The sequence below is a fragment of the Salvelinus sp. IW2-2015 genome, linkage group LG30 (genome assembly GCF_002910315.2).
Source record: "Salvelinus sp. IW2-2015 linkage group LG30, ASM291031v2, whole genome shotgun sequence".
In the NCBI taxonomy this organism is placed as follows: Eukaryota; Metazoa; Chordata; class Actinopteri; order Salmoniformes; family Salmonidae; genus Salvelinus; species Salvelinus sp. IW2-2015.
In genome coordinates, this window is record NC_036869.1 from 6,686,579 (window position 1) to 6,702,141 (window position 15,563).

General features: G+C 42.4%; 1 protein-coding gene across 1 annotated transcript in view; it reads left to right on the plus strand.

The window, feature by feature from the left end:
* The window catches only part of LOC111954796 (MAP7 domain-containing protein 1), a 55,010-nt gene extending 46,363 nt beyond the window's left edge, over positions 1 to 8,647 (plus strand). The window contains exons 12-18 of the mRNA XM_070436191.1: positions 96 to 399; positions 1,327 to 1,501; positions 6,331 to 6,435; positions 6,653 to 6,706; positions 7,110 to 7,179; positions 7,398 to 7,643; positions 8,487 to 8,647. Coding sequence (XP_070292292.1) covers positions 96 to 399; positions 1,327 to 1,501; positions 6,331 to 6,435; positions 6,653 to 6,706; positions 7,110 to 7,179; positions 7,398 to 7,643; positions 8,487 to 8,497 — 965 coding nt within the window. The 3' untranslated portion in view covers positions 8,498 to 8,647. The remainder of the gene's footprint in view (positions 1 to 95; positions 400 to 1,326; positions 1,502 to 6,330; positions 6,436 to 6,652; positions 6,707 to 7,109; positions 7,180 to 7,397; positions 7,644 to 8,486) is intronic.
* Positions 8,648 to 15,563: the final 6,916 nt, after the last annotated feature.

The window sequence follows — 15,563 nt, forward strand, 5'->3', positions numbered from 1 at the left end:
TTCAGATGAGCCCTGAAGCATTTTCCAGGGTCATGGTCTATCATGTGGCTTCTTATCTGAAACAGAGGCCTCTCCTGTCCCTCTTGCTCTTACAGGCGCCAGTAACGTTCCTGCCATTATGGTGTCTTCGGCGCCGGTGACACCCCCATCTCTGAGTGCACCAGTCACAGTGGTCACCTCCACTCCTGCCTCAACCCTTGAGCTGGCTACCCCAACTGCCCCAATTGCCATGGCTGCCTCAGCTTCCCCGGCTACATCATCTACTCCAGCTTCTAGGCACTCAGCCGGCACCAACGACCCAGAGGAAGCAGCACGAGTGCTGGCTGAGAAACGCAGACAGGCCAGAGAGCAACGGGAGAGAGAAGAGCAGGAGCGCCTTGAGCAGGAGCAGAGGTTAAGGTCAGTCTAAAACTGTCTGGAGTTGATTAAACATGTCATTGTGTTAATTTTATAGCACTGTTTAATGATTAAGTATTATAGACTGGAGTGTATTTATATGTCTGTCTATAGACGTGAAGGGTTTACTGAATGTACAAGACAAGTTTAAATTTTTTTTTATTTCACCTTTATTTAACCAGGTAAGCTAGTTGAGAACAACTTCTGCGACCTGGCCAAGATAAAGCAAAGCAGTGCGACACAAACAACAACACAGTTACACATAGAATAAACAAGCGTACAGTCAATAACACAATAGAAAAAAAGAAAGTCTATATACAGTGTGTGCAAATGGCGTGAGGAGGTAAGGCAATGAAAAAGGCCATAGTAGCAAAGTAATTACAGTTTAGAAAATTAACACTGGAGTGATTGATGAGCAGATGATGATGTGCAAGTAGAAATACTGGTGTGCAAAAGAGCAGAAAAGTTAATAAAAACAATATGGGGATGAGGTAGGTAGATTGGGTGGGCTATTTACAGATGGGCTATGCACAGCTGCAGCGATCGGTTAGCTGCTCAGATAGCTGCTGTTTAAAGTTAGTGAGGGAAATATAAGTCTCCAGCTTCAGCGATTTTTGCAATTCGTTCCAGTCATTGGCAGCAGAGAACTGGAAGGAAAGGCGGCCAAAGGACGTGTTGGCTTTGGGGATGACCAGTGAGATATACCTGCTGGAGCGCGTGCTACGGGTGGGTGTTGTTATCGTGACCAGTGAGCTGAGAGTAGGCGGAGCTTACCTAGCATAGACTTATAGATGACCTGGACAAGTGGTCTGGCGCGAATATAAGTGTGTAGCATTGGCATGAAACCATTTGTGTGTTGATATGAGAATACTGTCCAGTATGAGCGTATCTTAGCATGTGCAGACCTAACGGAGCGTGCTCCCCATGCAGGATTGCTCGAGAGGAGGATGGCTCGGAGGCGGAGGAGAGGAGGCGCCAGGGAGGAGGAGGCGCACCTCATGGCAGAGGACAGCGTCTGAGAGACGAGGCGCAGCGTCTGGAGGAGGAGGAGGTGGTGCGGGAGCGAGCCGGGCTGAAACAGAGCAGAATGAAGCCGCAGAAACAGGTGAGAGCAGCATTATGGGTAAACGGAGTCTTGACATAGATTGATATGACACAGGCAGCCTTTCAAAGTTGGTTTCTGCATAGTCCACATCTTATAGGCCAGCCACCTGATAACCACAAATAAAAAAAGGATTCTCAGCTTATTAAAATACATAAACTGAATCGTCCAAATTTCAAACTCTGAAACCAATCCTCTGAAGCCCTATCATCTAAGCACGTCTAGGTACAGTGGAGAACAAGTATTTGATACACCGGCCAATTTTGCAGTTTTCCACTTACAAAGCATGTAGGAGGTCTGTAATTTCTATCATAGGTACACTTCAACTGTGAGAGACGGAATCTAAAACAAAAAATCCAGAAAATCACATTGTATGATTTTTAAGTAATTAATTTGCATTTTATGGCATGACATAAGTATTGATTACATCAGAAAAGCAGAACTTAATATTTGGTACACGAAACATTTGTTTGCAATTAACAAGATCATACGTTTCCTGTAGTTCTTGACCAGGTTTGCACACACATGCAGCAGGGATTTTGGCCCACTCCTCATACAGACCTTCTCCAGATCCTTCAGGTTTCGGGGCTGTCGCTGTGCAATACGGACTTTCAGCTCCTCCAAAGATGTTCTCATTGGGTTCAGGTCTGGAGACTGCTAGGCCACTCCAGGACCTTTAGATGCTCTTACGGAGCCACTCCTAGTTGCCCTGGCTGTGTGTTTCGGGTCATTGTCATGCTGAAGACCCAGCCACGACCCATCTTCAATGCTCTTACTGAGGGAAGGAGGTTGTTGGCCAAGATCTCACGATACATGGCCCCATCCATCCTCCCCTCAATACGGTGCAGGTCGTCCTGTCCCCTTTGCAGAAAAGCATCCCCAAAGAATGATGTTTTCCACCTCCAGCTTCACGGTTTGGATGGTTTCTTGGGGTTGTACTCATCCTTCTTCTTCCTCCAAACACGGCGAGTGGAGTTTAGACCAAAAAGCTCTATTTTTGTCTCATCAGAACCACATGACCTTCTCCATTCCTCCTCTGGATCATCCAGATGGTCATTGGCAACTTCAAGACGGGCCTGGACATGCCTGGCTTGAGCAGGGGACCTTGCGTGCGCTGCAGGATTTTAATCTATGACGGCGTAGTGTGTACTAATGGTTTTCTTTGAGACTGTGGTCCCAGCTCTCTTCAGGTCATTGACCACAGGTCCTGCCGTGTAGTTCTGGCTGATCCCTGCACCTTCCTCATGATCATGATGCCCCACGAGTGAGATCTTGCATGGAGCCCCAGACCGAGGGTGATTGACGTCATCTTGAACATCTTCCATTTTCTAATAATGCGGCCAACAGTTGTTGCCTTCTCACCAAGCTGCTTGCCTATTGTCCTGTAGGCCCATCCCAGCCTTGTGCAGGTCTCACAGTTTATCCCTGATGTCCTTACACAGCCTCTTGGTCTTGCCATTGTGAGAGGTTGGAGTCTGTTTGATTGAGTGTGTGGACAGGTGTTTTATACAGGTAACAAGTTCAAACAGGTGCAGTAATACAGGTAATGAGTGGAGAACAGGAGGCTTCTTAAAGAAAAACTAACAGGTCTGTGAGAGCCGAAATTCTTACTGGTTGGTAAGGTGACAATACTTATGTCCATGCAATAAACTATGCAAATTAATTACTTAAAAATCATCAAGTGATTTTCTGGATTTTGTTTAGATTCCGTCTCTCACAGTTGAAGTGTACCTATGATAAGAATTACAGACCCTACATGCTTTTTAAGTAGGGAACCTGCAAATAGCAGTATCAATACTTTGTTCTCCCCACTGTATGTGAGGGAATGTGTGTTACTGTGAGGTGTACCATCAGCATTAACAGCCTCCATGCCCAGTCTAGGCAGATGCCAGCTGTTGACCTCATAATAGTGTTGGCCAGCATTTAGTGAAGCTGAGAGGGCCGTAGTGACTGTGAGATAGTGACAGCTCTGTCCTCCCTCTGTCTGCGCACTCAGTGAGCTGACGGATGGAGCGACAGTTTACCCACTACCCATGTTGTGAGCATTCACACGGCATCAGTCCCTTCTCCCCCTAGGGAAGCCCAGTTCAATTTGCATTTGTCTAACACTGCCAGCCATCTGCAGTGAGCTGACAGCAGTGTGTCAGATAGTCAGGCAATCAGACAGTAGTTTAAGCTCTCTCATGAACCATGACTAAGCAGTGTTTTATATTCCAGGCAACTTTGAACATTGAAATGCCATAGCAAACATACAGTTGAAGTCGGAAGTTTACATACACCTTAGCCAAAACACTTTAAACTCAGTTTTTCACAATCCTGACATTTAACCCTAGTAAAATTCCTTGTCTTAGGTCAGTTAGGATCACCACTTTATTTTAAGAATGTGAAATGTCAGAATAATAGTAGAGAAAATTATTTATTTCAGTTTTTATTTCTTTCATCACATTCCCAGTGGGTCAGAAGTTTACATACACTCAATTAGTATTTGGTAGCATGCCTTTAAATAGTAACTTGGGTCAACATTTCAGGTAGCCTTACAAAGCTTCCCACAATAAGGTGGGTGCATTTTGGCCCATTCCCCTGACAAGCTGTGTAACTGCGTCAGGTTTGTAGGCCTCCTTGCTCGCACACGCTTTTTCAGTTCTGCCCACAAATTTTCTATAGGATTGAGGTCAGGGCTTTGTGATGGTCACTCCAATACCCTGACTTTGTTGTCCTTAAGCCATTTTGCCACAACTTTGGAAGTATGCTTGGGGTCATTGTCCATTTGGAAGACCCATTTGTGACCAAGCTTTAACTTCCTGACTGATGTCTTGAGATGTTTCAATATATCCACATAATTTTCCTGCCTCATGATGCCATCTAGTTTGTGAAGTGCACCAGTCACTCCTGCAGAAAATCACCCCCACAACATGCTGCTACCACCCCCGTTATTCACGGTTGGGATGGTGTTCTTTGGCTTGCAAGCATCACCCTTTTTCCTCCAAACATAACAATGGTCATTATGGCCAAACAGTTCTATTTTTGTTTCATCAGACCAGAGGATATTTCTCCAAAAAGTACAATCTTTGTCCCCATGTGCAGTTGCAAACCGTAGTCTGGATTTTTTTAATGGCAGTTTTGGAGCAGTGGCTTCTTCCTTGCTGAGCGGCCTTTCAGGTTATGTCGATATAGGACTTGTTTTACTGTGGATATAGAGACTTTTTTACCCGTTTCCTCCAGCATCTTCACAAGGTCCTTTGCTGTTGTTCTGGGATTTATTTGCACTTTTCGTACCAAAGTACGTTCATTTCTAGGAGACAGAACGTGTCTCCTTCCTGAGCGGTATGACGGCTGCGTGGTCCCATGGTGTTTATACTTGCGTACTATTGTTTGTACAGATGAACGTGGTACCTTCAGTTGTTTGGAAATTGCTCCCAAGGATGAACCAGACTTGTGGAGGTCTACCATTTCTTTCTGAGGTCTTGGCTGATTTGTTTTGATTTTCCCATGATGTCAAGCAAAGAGGCACTGAGTTTGAAGGTAGGCCTTGAAATACATCCACAGGTAAACCTCCGACTGACTCAAAAAATATCAATTACCCTCCCAGAAGCTTCTAAAGCCATGACATAATTTTCTTGAATTTCCCAAGCTGTTTAAAAAGGCACAGTCAACTTAGTATATGTAAACTTCTGACCCACTGGAATTGTGATACAGTGAATTATAAGTGAAATAATCTGTCTGCAAACAATTGTTGGAAAAATGACTTGTCATGCACAAAGTAGATGTCCTAACCGACTTGCCAAAACTATAGTTTGTTAACAATACATTTGTGGAGTGGTTGAAAAACAAGTTAATGACTCCAACCTAAGTGCATGTAAACTTCCGACTTCAACTGTAGGTAGTTTAGTTTTTTGCACTATTTGTGAAGCATAACATGTTATTGATGTTGTCATTTACTTCCTTGCTGCCTGCGGTATATCCGACCAAGGTTAGAGCGTCGGACTTGTAACCCGAAAGGTTGCAAGATCTTATCCCAGAGCTGACAAAGTAAAAATATGTCGTTCTGCCCCTGAACAAGGCAGTTAACCCACTGTTCCTAGGCCGTCATTGAAAATAAGAATTTGTTCTTAACTGACTTGCCTAGTTAAATAAGAGGTAAAATAATAAAAATAAATACATTAAAAAAATCCCCTCGGTTGGTCTAATTAATGACAGATGTGATTCTGACATATCAGAGCTTGGTTTTCATCCCTCCATTCACAAAATCTGTTTATTACTGATTACTCAGTAATAAAGGGGCGGCAGGTAGCCTAGTAGTTAGAGCGTTGGGCCAGTAAGCAAAAGGTTGCTAGATCAAATTCCCGAGCTGACAAGGTAAAAATCTGTCGTTCTGCCCCTGAACAAGGCAGTTAACCCACTGTTCCTAGGCTGTCATTGTAAATAAGAATTTGTTCTTAACTGACTTGCTTAGTTAAATAAATGTTTAAAAAAATCTAACTACCCTGTGAGCCATGTAAGGTTATTATTATTTGAGACATCAAGCCCTGCCCTACAGTGCCTGTTGCAGTGTAGACTTATACTTCCACCTAGTGGTTAGGGAATTGATTTATTAATCAATTGCCTAGATGTAAAATGTATCATTTTGCCAATTGGAACAAATAACCTTGAAAGAATGTATCCTAATTCTATTTTTCGTTAATGGTGGACAAGATGGTTAAGATGGACATGGTTCCATTTCTTTGTCAAGCAATTTCCTTGTTATCATAATAACAGCACATATAGTAGGCCTATTCAATCATACTATTGATAATCTATTGATCATGTTGTTTTCCCCTGTCTGTCTGTGTCAGAGGGAAGAGGCTGATGTCAGAGCTCGTGAGGAGGCGGAGCGTCAGCGCTTGGAGAGAGAGAAGCACTTCCAGAAGGAGGAACAGGCGCGCCTGGAGAGAAAGAAGGTAGAGAAGGATGGAGGGATGAGACAGAGGGATGGAGGGGGAAGCAAAGTGGAGAAGTCAAACGTGTCTGTAGTTTTTAGTGTGTATCAAAATAACTATCATGTATCCTTACAAGGAAAATATCTCGGTCTATGTAAAATCTGTTGAAATACAATACATTAGTTGTAAGAAATGAAATGATGATGACTTAATCTGCCTCTGCGGTTGAATTTCACAGCGCCTTGAGGAGATCATGAAGAGGACACGTAAGAGTAGTGATGCTGGAGAAAAGGTGAGTCGTGATGCTGGATAAAAAGGTGAGTCGTGATGCTGGATAAAAAGGTGAGTTGTGATGCTGGAGAAAAAGGTGAGTCGTGATGCTGGAGTAGGGTGAGTCGTGATGCTGGCGAAAAGGTGAGTAGTGTAAGGCCTATGCTTCATATTAAAACCCTTATAATAATAATACATTATATTTATATAGTGCTTTATAGACCTTAATACATTTACATTTTAGTCATTTAGCAGACGCTCTTAACCAGAGCCACTTACAGTAGTGAGTGTATACATTTTCTTATAGACCTATGTTGATTTGATTGCATTTATATAGTGTTCTTCCAGATGCTCAAAGCACCACCAATGTGTAGCACCCTTGGTTGATGCATGGCAACCATTTGTGCCATTTTATGTTCTTCTAGCCTACACTGCCGAAGGATTCCAATTCCCCAGCACAGGCCAATGGCAAGGACACTACGGACAGAAGTAAAGGTAAGTTGGCTGCAATGTAACTTGCAACGTCACTTTGTTCTCCCTCCATCCTTGAAAACACAGCCTGTGAAGGGCTATGTACAGTATTTGTTTATGAGTAAATTATATCCATTACATTTGTAGAGTGTCACTCTGCTGACTATCCAGCATGTGAAAAAAAAGAAGCCAGTCAACAATGGAAAACGGTCCTTGACTAACTTGTAACTTTTTTTCTGCAGCTCCTGAGAGCCAGCAGAGTGCAGCAGAGTCTGCCCCTGTGCTGAATGGTGTCCAGCCAGCCAAGCACCAGAACGGTCTCTCAGCCAATGGCGAGGCTGCTGACTTTGAGCAGATCATTCAGATGCCCAATCACAGCGGGAGCACCAAAGGTGGGCCGGGGCAACTGGGGAGTGACATAGTCAGTGACCCAATCCTGGAGCCCTTCCTCATGAAAACAGGTCCAATGAAGCCTCAGCTTGCTGCAGGTAGCTATGCAGGTCAGGATTAATTCCTACATACATGCCTTATGATCAAAATGCTTATTTCAACATTACAAATAAAGTGTTTTATCACTGTAAGCAATCCATTGCTCTATAACCAAAATACCAGCATGTGTATAGCTCAGCACAGTTCTAGCTGTAATTAGCTAGAACATAAAKGCAACCTTAAAGGCAGGCCTCAAACCCCCCCCCCCCTTTCTAGCACTGACTACTACATTGAGGAAAAATGTACTTTATATGCCTGTGATATGTGGTTGTCCCACCTAGCTATCTTAAGATGAATGCACTAACTAAGTCGCTCTGGATAAGAGTGTCTGCTAAATGACTACAATGTAGGTCTAATTATCCTGTAATTAGCTAGAATTTAAAGGCAGCCTGAAAGGCAGGTCTAATTATGCTGTAATTAACTAGAACTTAAAGGCAGCCTGAAAGGCAGGCTAATTACAGCATAATTAGACTAGAACTATTACTACAGTATGCAGAGGGGGCTCCAAACCTCTACCACTATCCCCAAGCCTGGGTCTCAGCCTCAGTGAGCTTGGGCAACATGCCCTATGTGGGATAGGGTCCCAGTCCTGTTTGGGCAGGCCCCTTGGGTTGGGAAGCGAGTCCCCAATCATCATGTCAAGAACCCACAGCCAGTCTGGAAGACAGCCTAAACCAAGCAAAGCAAAGAAAGCAATAGGACCAATTACATCTTATATTATGTCCTCAAGGATTCATACACAGTAGGCCATTATGTACTGTAGAATATAGCTCATTCCCAATTGAAGCACAAATGAATGATTCGCTCTCTCTCTCTCTCCCACCCCTTTCGTCTCCCTCCAGAAGTCCTCTGAGACACCAGGCCTTACACCACCGGTCGATCCAATCCATTGGTGCCACACGACACAACAGCTTATAAATAAAAAGTGTGCCAAACAGAAAAACTATGGACTGCTTTTAAATCACTAAAAACATATATCTAATGCCGCAGAGGTTGAGGAGGAAGAAAACTCTGCGAAGAAATACTAGTTGAAAAATGAACAACAAAAAAAGCAAAAAATGATGTCTGTCTTCTTCACGGTGTGTTATAGTGCAACATGTGTTGAGCTTTATTGAAAATGTCACATGCAGAGGTTATGGTGCACCTTAAAAYGACTGACAGTGTAATATTAGGAATTTTTGAGAATTGTAAGACCTGGAAATATACAATATTTGACTATGGTTGTAATTATTATTATCATCATCATCATCATTGTTGTTATTCTATTGCTATTGTTATCTTAAGTTGAACAAAGTGTGTGTTGGTTCTTTTTGTCTTGAATAATTGAGTTATTGAACTAGGGGAGGTAGCAGAGCAGTGTGTAAATGTATATGAGCCTGGCTGCCTAGGCCTCCTGCCATGGGGGAGCTGTGGGATAAAGCTTCATGAAATGGAGAGTCCCTGTCTTTCTTTCTCTGTCTGTCTGTCTGTCTGTCTGTCTGTCTGTCTGTCTGTCTGTCTGTCTGTCTGTCTGTCTGTCTGTCTGTCTGTCTGTCTGTCTGCGTGCGCCTGTGTGTGTCACTCTCGTCTATTGTTTAAGTATGGTATGATACAGACTAAGTAGTACATTTCTGTTGGCTCAATGTCTGATAAGTGAAACATGAATGTATGGGACGTGAGTCTAACATTGTCACAGTCTTACATTTGCCAGGAGTTTGATCAGCGGTTGTTAAACATAATCTGTTATGGTTGGTTTCTTCAGTGTTTTTCCGTGTCGCATTTGAATCACATGAATACAGAGAGGAGAATCAGGACACAGTATCTGTCTGCTGTTCCATGTCGCTGCTGGTTCTATCAGGACACAGTACAGTATCTGTCTGCTGTTCCATGTTGCTGCTGGTTCTATAAGGTTCTATCAGGACACAGTACAGTAATCTTGTCATGTCACGGCTGGTTCTATAAGTTCTATCAGGACACAGTACAGTATCTGTCGCTGTTCGATGTCACGGCTGGTTCTATAAGGTTCTATCAGGACACAGTACAGTATCTGTCCGCTGTTCGATGTCACTGCTGGTTCTATAAGGTTCTATCAGGACACAGTACAGTATCGTCCGCTGTTCGATGTCACGGCTGGTTCTATAAGGTTCTATCAGGACACAGTACAGTATCTGTCCGCTGTTCGATGTCACTGCTGGTTCTATAAGTGTCTATCAGGACACAGTACAGTATCTGTCCGCTGTTCGATGTCACGGCTGGTTCTATAAGGTTCTATCAGGACACAGTACAGTATCTGTCCGCTGTTCGATGTCACGGCTGGTTCTATAAGGTTCATCAGGACACAGTACAGTACTGTCCGCTGTTCGAGTTCACTGGCGGTTCTATAAGGTTCTATCAGGACACAGTACAGTATCTGTCCGCTGTTCGATGTCACGGCTGGTTCTATAAGGTTCTATCAGGACACAGTACAGTATCTGTCCGCTGTTCGATGTCACGGCTGGTTCTATAAGGTTCTATCAGGACACAGTACAGTATCTGTCCGCTGTTCGATGTCACTGCTGGTTCTATAAGGTTCTATCAGGACACAGTACAGTATCTGTCCGCTGTTCGATGTCACTGCTGTCTATAAGGTTCTATAAGGACACAGTACAGTATCTGTCCGCTGTTCGATGTCACTGCTGGTTCTATAAGGTTCTATCAGGACACAGTAAGTATCTGTCCGCTGTTCGATGTCACTGCTGGTTCTATAAGGTTCTATCAGGACACAGTACAGTATCTGTCCGCTGTTCGATGTCACGGCTGGTTCTATAAGGTTCTATCAGGACACAGTACAGTATCTGTCCGCTGTTCGATGTCCACGGCTGTTCTATAAGGTTCTATCAGGACACAGTACCGTATCTGTCCGCTGTTCGATGTCACTGCTGGTTTTAAAAAGGCTCTATCTGCAAAAAAGATGATTCTGAGAATTTTCTTTCGAATTCCGAACCATCGTTGGGTTGAATGGTGTCAGCAATTTTTTCCTAGTATTCTTTTGAACTTAACAACCATAATTTTGGTATTTAGAGTACTATATAGGTAGAGAACATTGAACAGAACAAGGCTACATCAATAACTACATTTTGACAAAAATGCAGATAGACCGTCAGTCTCAAACTCTCCAAATGTTAAAGTGGTGAATGAGAGGAGGGAGATGGACGGAGGTTAAGAGACTCTCTGTCCCTTGATCTGGCAGAGAGACAGAGCGACAGAGCGAGAGATGGATTTTGTCAGATCAAGGGACCAAGAGTGAAAAATGGAGGGATGGAAAGAGAGAGATGGATAGATCTGTTAAGTGCAGCATTACAGCTGCTCTCTCTGATCACAACACACTTCACTAGAAATCACTGGGGTAGGATTGGCAGCCTGTTTACCCAGAGTAGCAGCTGGTGATGCAAATCATTGAGTCAGGTTCAAACCTCCATTACAGACAATAATTACTTATTATTTTCTCAAGAGAGAAACACACCAGTGCTTCAGTGGACAATGGTAATTGTGAGTAGGTTTGTTGGTTATTAGTTTGATAGGATAAGTCATTATCTTCATCCCATATGGCACCCTATTCCCTTTATAGTGCACTACTTTTGAAGGAGTGCACTATATAGGGAATGGGCTGCCATTTGAGGCAGAGGCATAAGCTCATTATGTCAGAAGGTGGCAGCACTTGTTTACAAACATGATCCAAGAGGATCGTTCAACTTTCTCCTGCTGGTCTTTTATAATGGCGTCCGTATTTATCTTTATCACAGATACTCCAGTGAGTAGAAGAAAGATCATTAGGATCGGATTAAATCATCAAAAGGTCCAAAGGATAGTGAAAGGTCTTGTTGTGGATAGAAAATGCCACGTGTTTCCCAAATGCCTTGTGCACAATACAATGATTTTACAGCATCCAAAAACAAAACAAAGCAACTAAGATTTTTGCTGTTATTATTCCCTCAAAAATACCAAAACATGACTCATCTCTCATCATCATCCAGGCACCACCAGCGTTTCCAGAACAGGTCTGATCCACGTGATGGATCATCTGCAGCTGATGAAATCACTGAAGAAAGGAGCTTCGCTCTCTCTTATCTATCTATCTATTTATAGGAGAGTGTTGACAGTCCAATGACATATGGGCTTCAGTCATGGTCTATGCCAAGAGGGTCTGTGTCTTTTGACCACAGCTCATAGGGCTCTGGTCAAAAGTAGTGCACTATGTAGGGAATAGGGTGTTATTTGGGACACAAGCAAGGACTTGATTCATTGGGAATGTGGGACAGGATCCATTATGATGAGCCGCCTCTGCCTCCATTTGAAACGCTGAAGGTTCACAAAGTGGCAACTGAAGAGAATTGATTTGATTCATGACATTACAGATAGTTTATTGTGGTGTTGATTGGTTGCCAGGGTTGGGGAGTAACTGAATACATGTATTAAAAACACTTGATTATTACTTCTTGGTTCACTTAAATTCAGAAAAGGATGTTCGTGAAAAAATACATTGACACCTTTCTTTTTTCTCAATTACATTCAATTCAGCATTGAAAAGCGCAATTTCAAATTTGTTCACCAGAGTGACTCTGACCACAAGTCAGAGACCACTGTGACACTGCGTATGATGGATCCGTTTTGTCTTCCTCTAATGACTCTAAAAGGGAAAGTGATCCGAAAGTAACTGAAAGTAATCAGATTACGTTACTGAGTTAAGGTAATCCAAAAGTTACACTACTGATTACATTTAGAAAATAACCTACCCAACAACCCTGTTGGTTGCTGTTATAGATGTCTAATCCTCATTCTAACATATTTACAGTAAATATTTCAGGGTTTTGGTTGCTATGGCTAAAACTATTGATCTTTGGTGGGCATTCATTGTGTTCAAGTTGTGTTGTTATACATCTCAGGTTTTTACTGTGGGTAAAATTTTAACTTAAAAAAGGTCAATGAACTGTGATAGCAAATTTGACTTTATTCATTGGACATTAGACGGTCGATAGTGCAGCAATCTTTTTGTGCTTTATAAGAGTCAGACACCTGCTATCTGTGCAGGACAGGCTGTATTTGTTTAGCTGTTGCTCTGGGTTGCAACCCCATGATGATTGACCCTTGTAATGAAAGCAGACACTACAACAGGTGTGTGTACGTATGTGCCTGTGTGTTCACCATCCCTTTGCAATCAAACATAATATGCCTTGTGGTCACTCTCTTTTCAGCATCCCTGGGCAGCCCACTAACTTTTAATAGAACCCTTTATCACAACAAATTCCCCTAGGCTATGGTCATGGTGCTTATTTCATGCCCTGGCTAACATATTGAATATCCAGCTAAATAAACTGGGCCTACTGAAACAGCAGCCATAACGGCTAACTGGTACTGAGATGTAATTCCTCACAGAAAGTACTCACTATGCCCTCTGTATTGGTTTACTCTCTGTTGGAGAGGAAAGCTTTTTCTGTGTCTTTAGCAACGCTTGTAGTCCTCAGTGCAGTTCCTCAGTACTACAATAAATTGATGTGACTTATTTGACAATAAAAAAGACAAAGGCACTCCAGCTGAAGACAGCAATACATACTGTATATTAAAAGGTTTATTCCCATTGTTTCCCTTGTACAATGCATTGAGGTAGACGAAGAGCCTTCCCGTCGCTTATTTTCTATGTTCTCCTTGGGTGTTCTCACTGGAACCAGGTGATGTCACCAAGGTCCCAGCTGCTCATGTCACGTGTTCTGGGAAAAAGCTAGGTTATGATGTCTATAGTGTAGGCGTCATAGAATTAGGAATACTAGTAATTTAGCACATTTGTAATTTAATAGGATCTCTATGGTATTGTAGCTAGGTCAAGAGCTGCCTACTGCTCTATATGATAATACACAGAACCATTTCCCTTTGGTTACTGGATAGCTAGCTAGGGTGGACTATTTGCATAACCGTCTGTACATTGCGATGTGGTATCACACCTTTGACAATGGATAGTTTGAATCTTCTACAATTATGCAAATGTTTCGACCATGTATGCTACATTATTTCTAGTGACTGATGTGTTAGTCTTTCTGCCATTTTGAAAAATGACCGACAGGTATTTGAAACCTGTATGTCAGGGCCCTTTCCTCTCTGGTCCCACGTTGGCCACAGTGGTATGGACGGCGTGTTGCATTTTAAAATGTCCGTCATCTGGAAAGGGCGAGGCAGGTCTTCTGCTTAACTTTACCTTGGGCCTTACCAAAACACTACTTTACCAAAACACTACAGGACACATTTTCCACAACACTGTGTTTCCCTTTCCTACAGACTAAACAACACCGAGTCTACTGGAATGAACTAGCATCTAGGGAGGCCATCCTTTAGACATGAATAACATTGAACTTTTGACCCTTGCCTCTGTCTCGGTCCTCATAAAATCTACAATTTAATTGTTTTTAAAGTCAACTCCACCTGCTGAACACATGGTTTCCTTGAGGCTGAAGACATATCATATACAAACACATAATCCCACATAACTACAGACTGCACTAAATAAAAYTAACAATGTGTGCAGTATACAGATTGTTTACCGTTGAAGTTTTTATCAAGCACATGCCAGATAAGAACCAGGGTTTGTATTCCTCCCCCGTGGTTCATTGGGCTTCCTGCTCTTATTTTTACTTTCTTTTTCACGCTGCCAGACTCGAGGTGAGTTCTCTTTTTATGTTAGGATTTCTTACTTTTACATGCTGACCTAGCCCTTGTTTTTAGACAGATCTTGTGTGATGGTAGGTATGCAGGTCTGAAACTAATTATTTAAACATTTTTTAAATAATTTGAGAGTAGATCAGCTATTATAATGAGTAAAATGGACATACAATGACCCACTGGGCACAGACGTCAATTCAACGTCTATTCCACATTTGTTCATAGTCAATTCATTGAAATGACGTGGAAACAACGTTGATTCAACCAGTGTGTTCCCAGTGGGGAGGCATTCTGTAATGCCCTTCGTACTTGCGTGTCGACTATATAAAAGAAAGATACAACATTGATGTAAACCTTACTGTGCGCCAAATATTATCTTAAGATCTGTATTAGATTTGGTAATAGCTGTGTAACATGCCGTGTGTCAACATTTAACAGAAAGATGAGCAAAAAAAGACTGTATAAGGTAATACAAGGCTATTTTTGGGGTGAAAATTATATTTTATACTAATACAATTGCTTTGTTTAACAAATAAAAAACTATTCTAAAAAAAAGACAGTCAAAATAATTGGCACTCCTGTTGTCAATACTCCTGCACTTTTTTCTAAAATGTTTTATGAGATTGCAGAACACATTGGGAGGGATCTTAGACAATTTCTATATACAGAATTCAAAACACGCATGTATTGGGGTTCAAGTCTGGAGACTGAGAAGACCTTTGCAAAATGTTGAGGTCAATGAACCATTTCTTTGTGTATTTTGATGTGTGCTCGGGGTTATTGTCTTGGTAGAAGATCCACTTGTGGCTAAGTTTCAGCCTCCTAGCAGAGGCAACCAGGTTTTGGGCTAAAATGTCCTGGTACCTGGTAGAGTTTGATGCCGTTGACCTTAACAAGGGCCCCATGACCAGTGGAAGCAAAAAAGCCCCATAACATCAAAGATGCACCACCACATTTTACCGTAGGTATGATGTACTTTTCTGCATATGCATATTTCTTTCAAGCCCAAACCCACCACTGGGTGTGTGTGGCCAAAGAACTATATTTTCATGTCATCCAACAAATGTAAATGCCTGGAGTTTGCTAAAACAGCATTGGCACTTGGATTGGAACCAGTGCTATGATCAGATGACACAAAAATCGAGCCCTTTGATCACGCACACCAGTGGTGGGTTTGGCATCGAAAGGAAAATGCAAGGAGAGGGTGCCGGAGTATTAAAAACAGGGGTGCCAATAATTATGTTTTAATACTT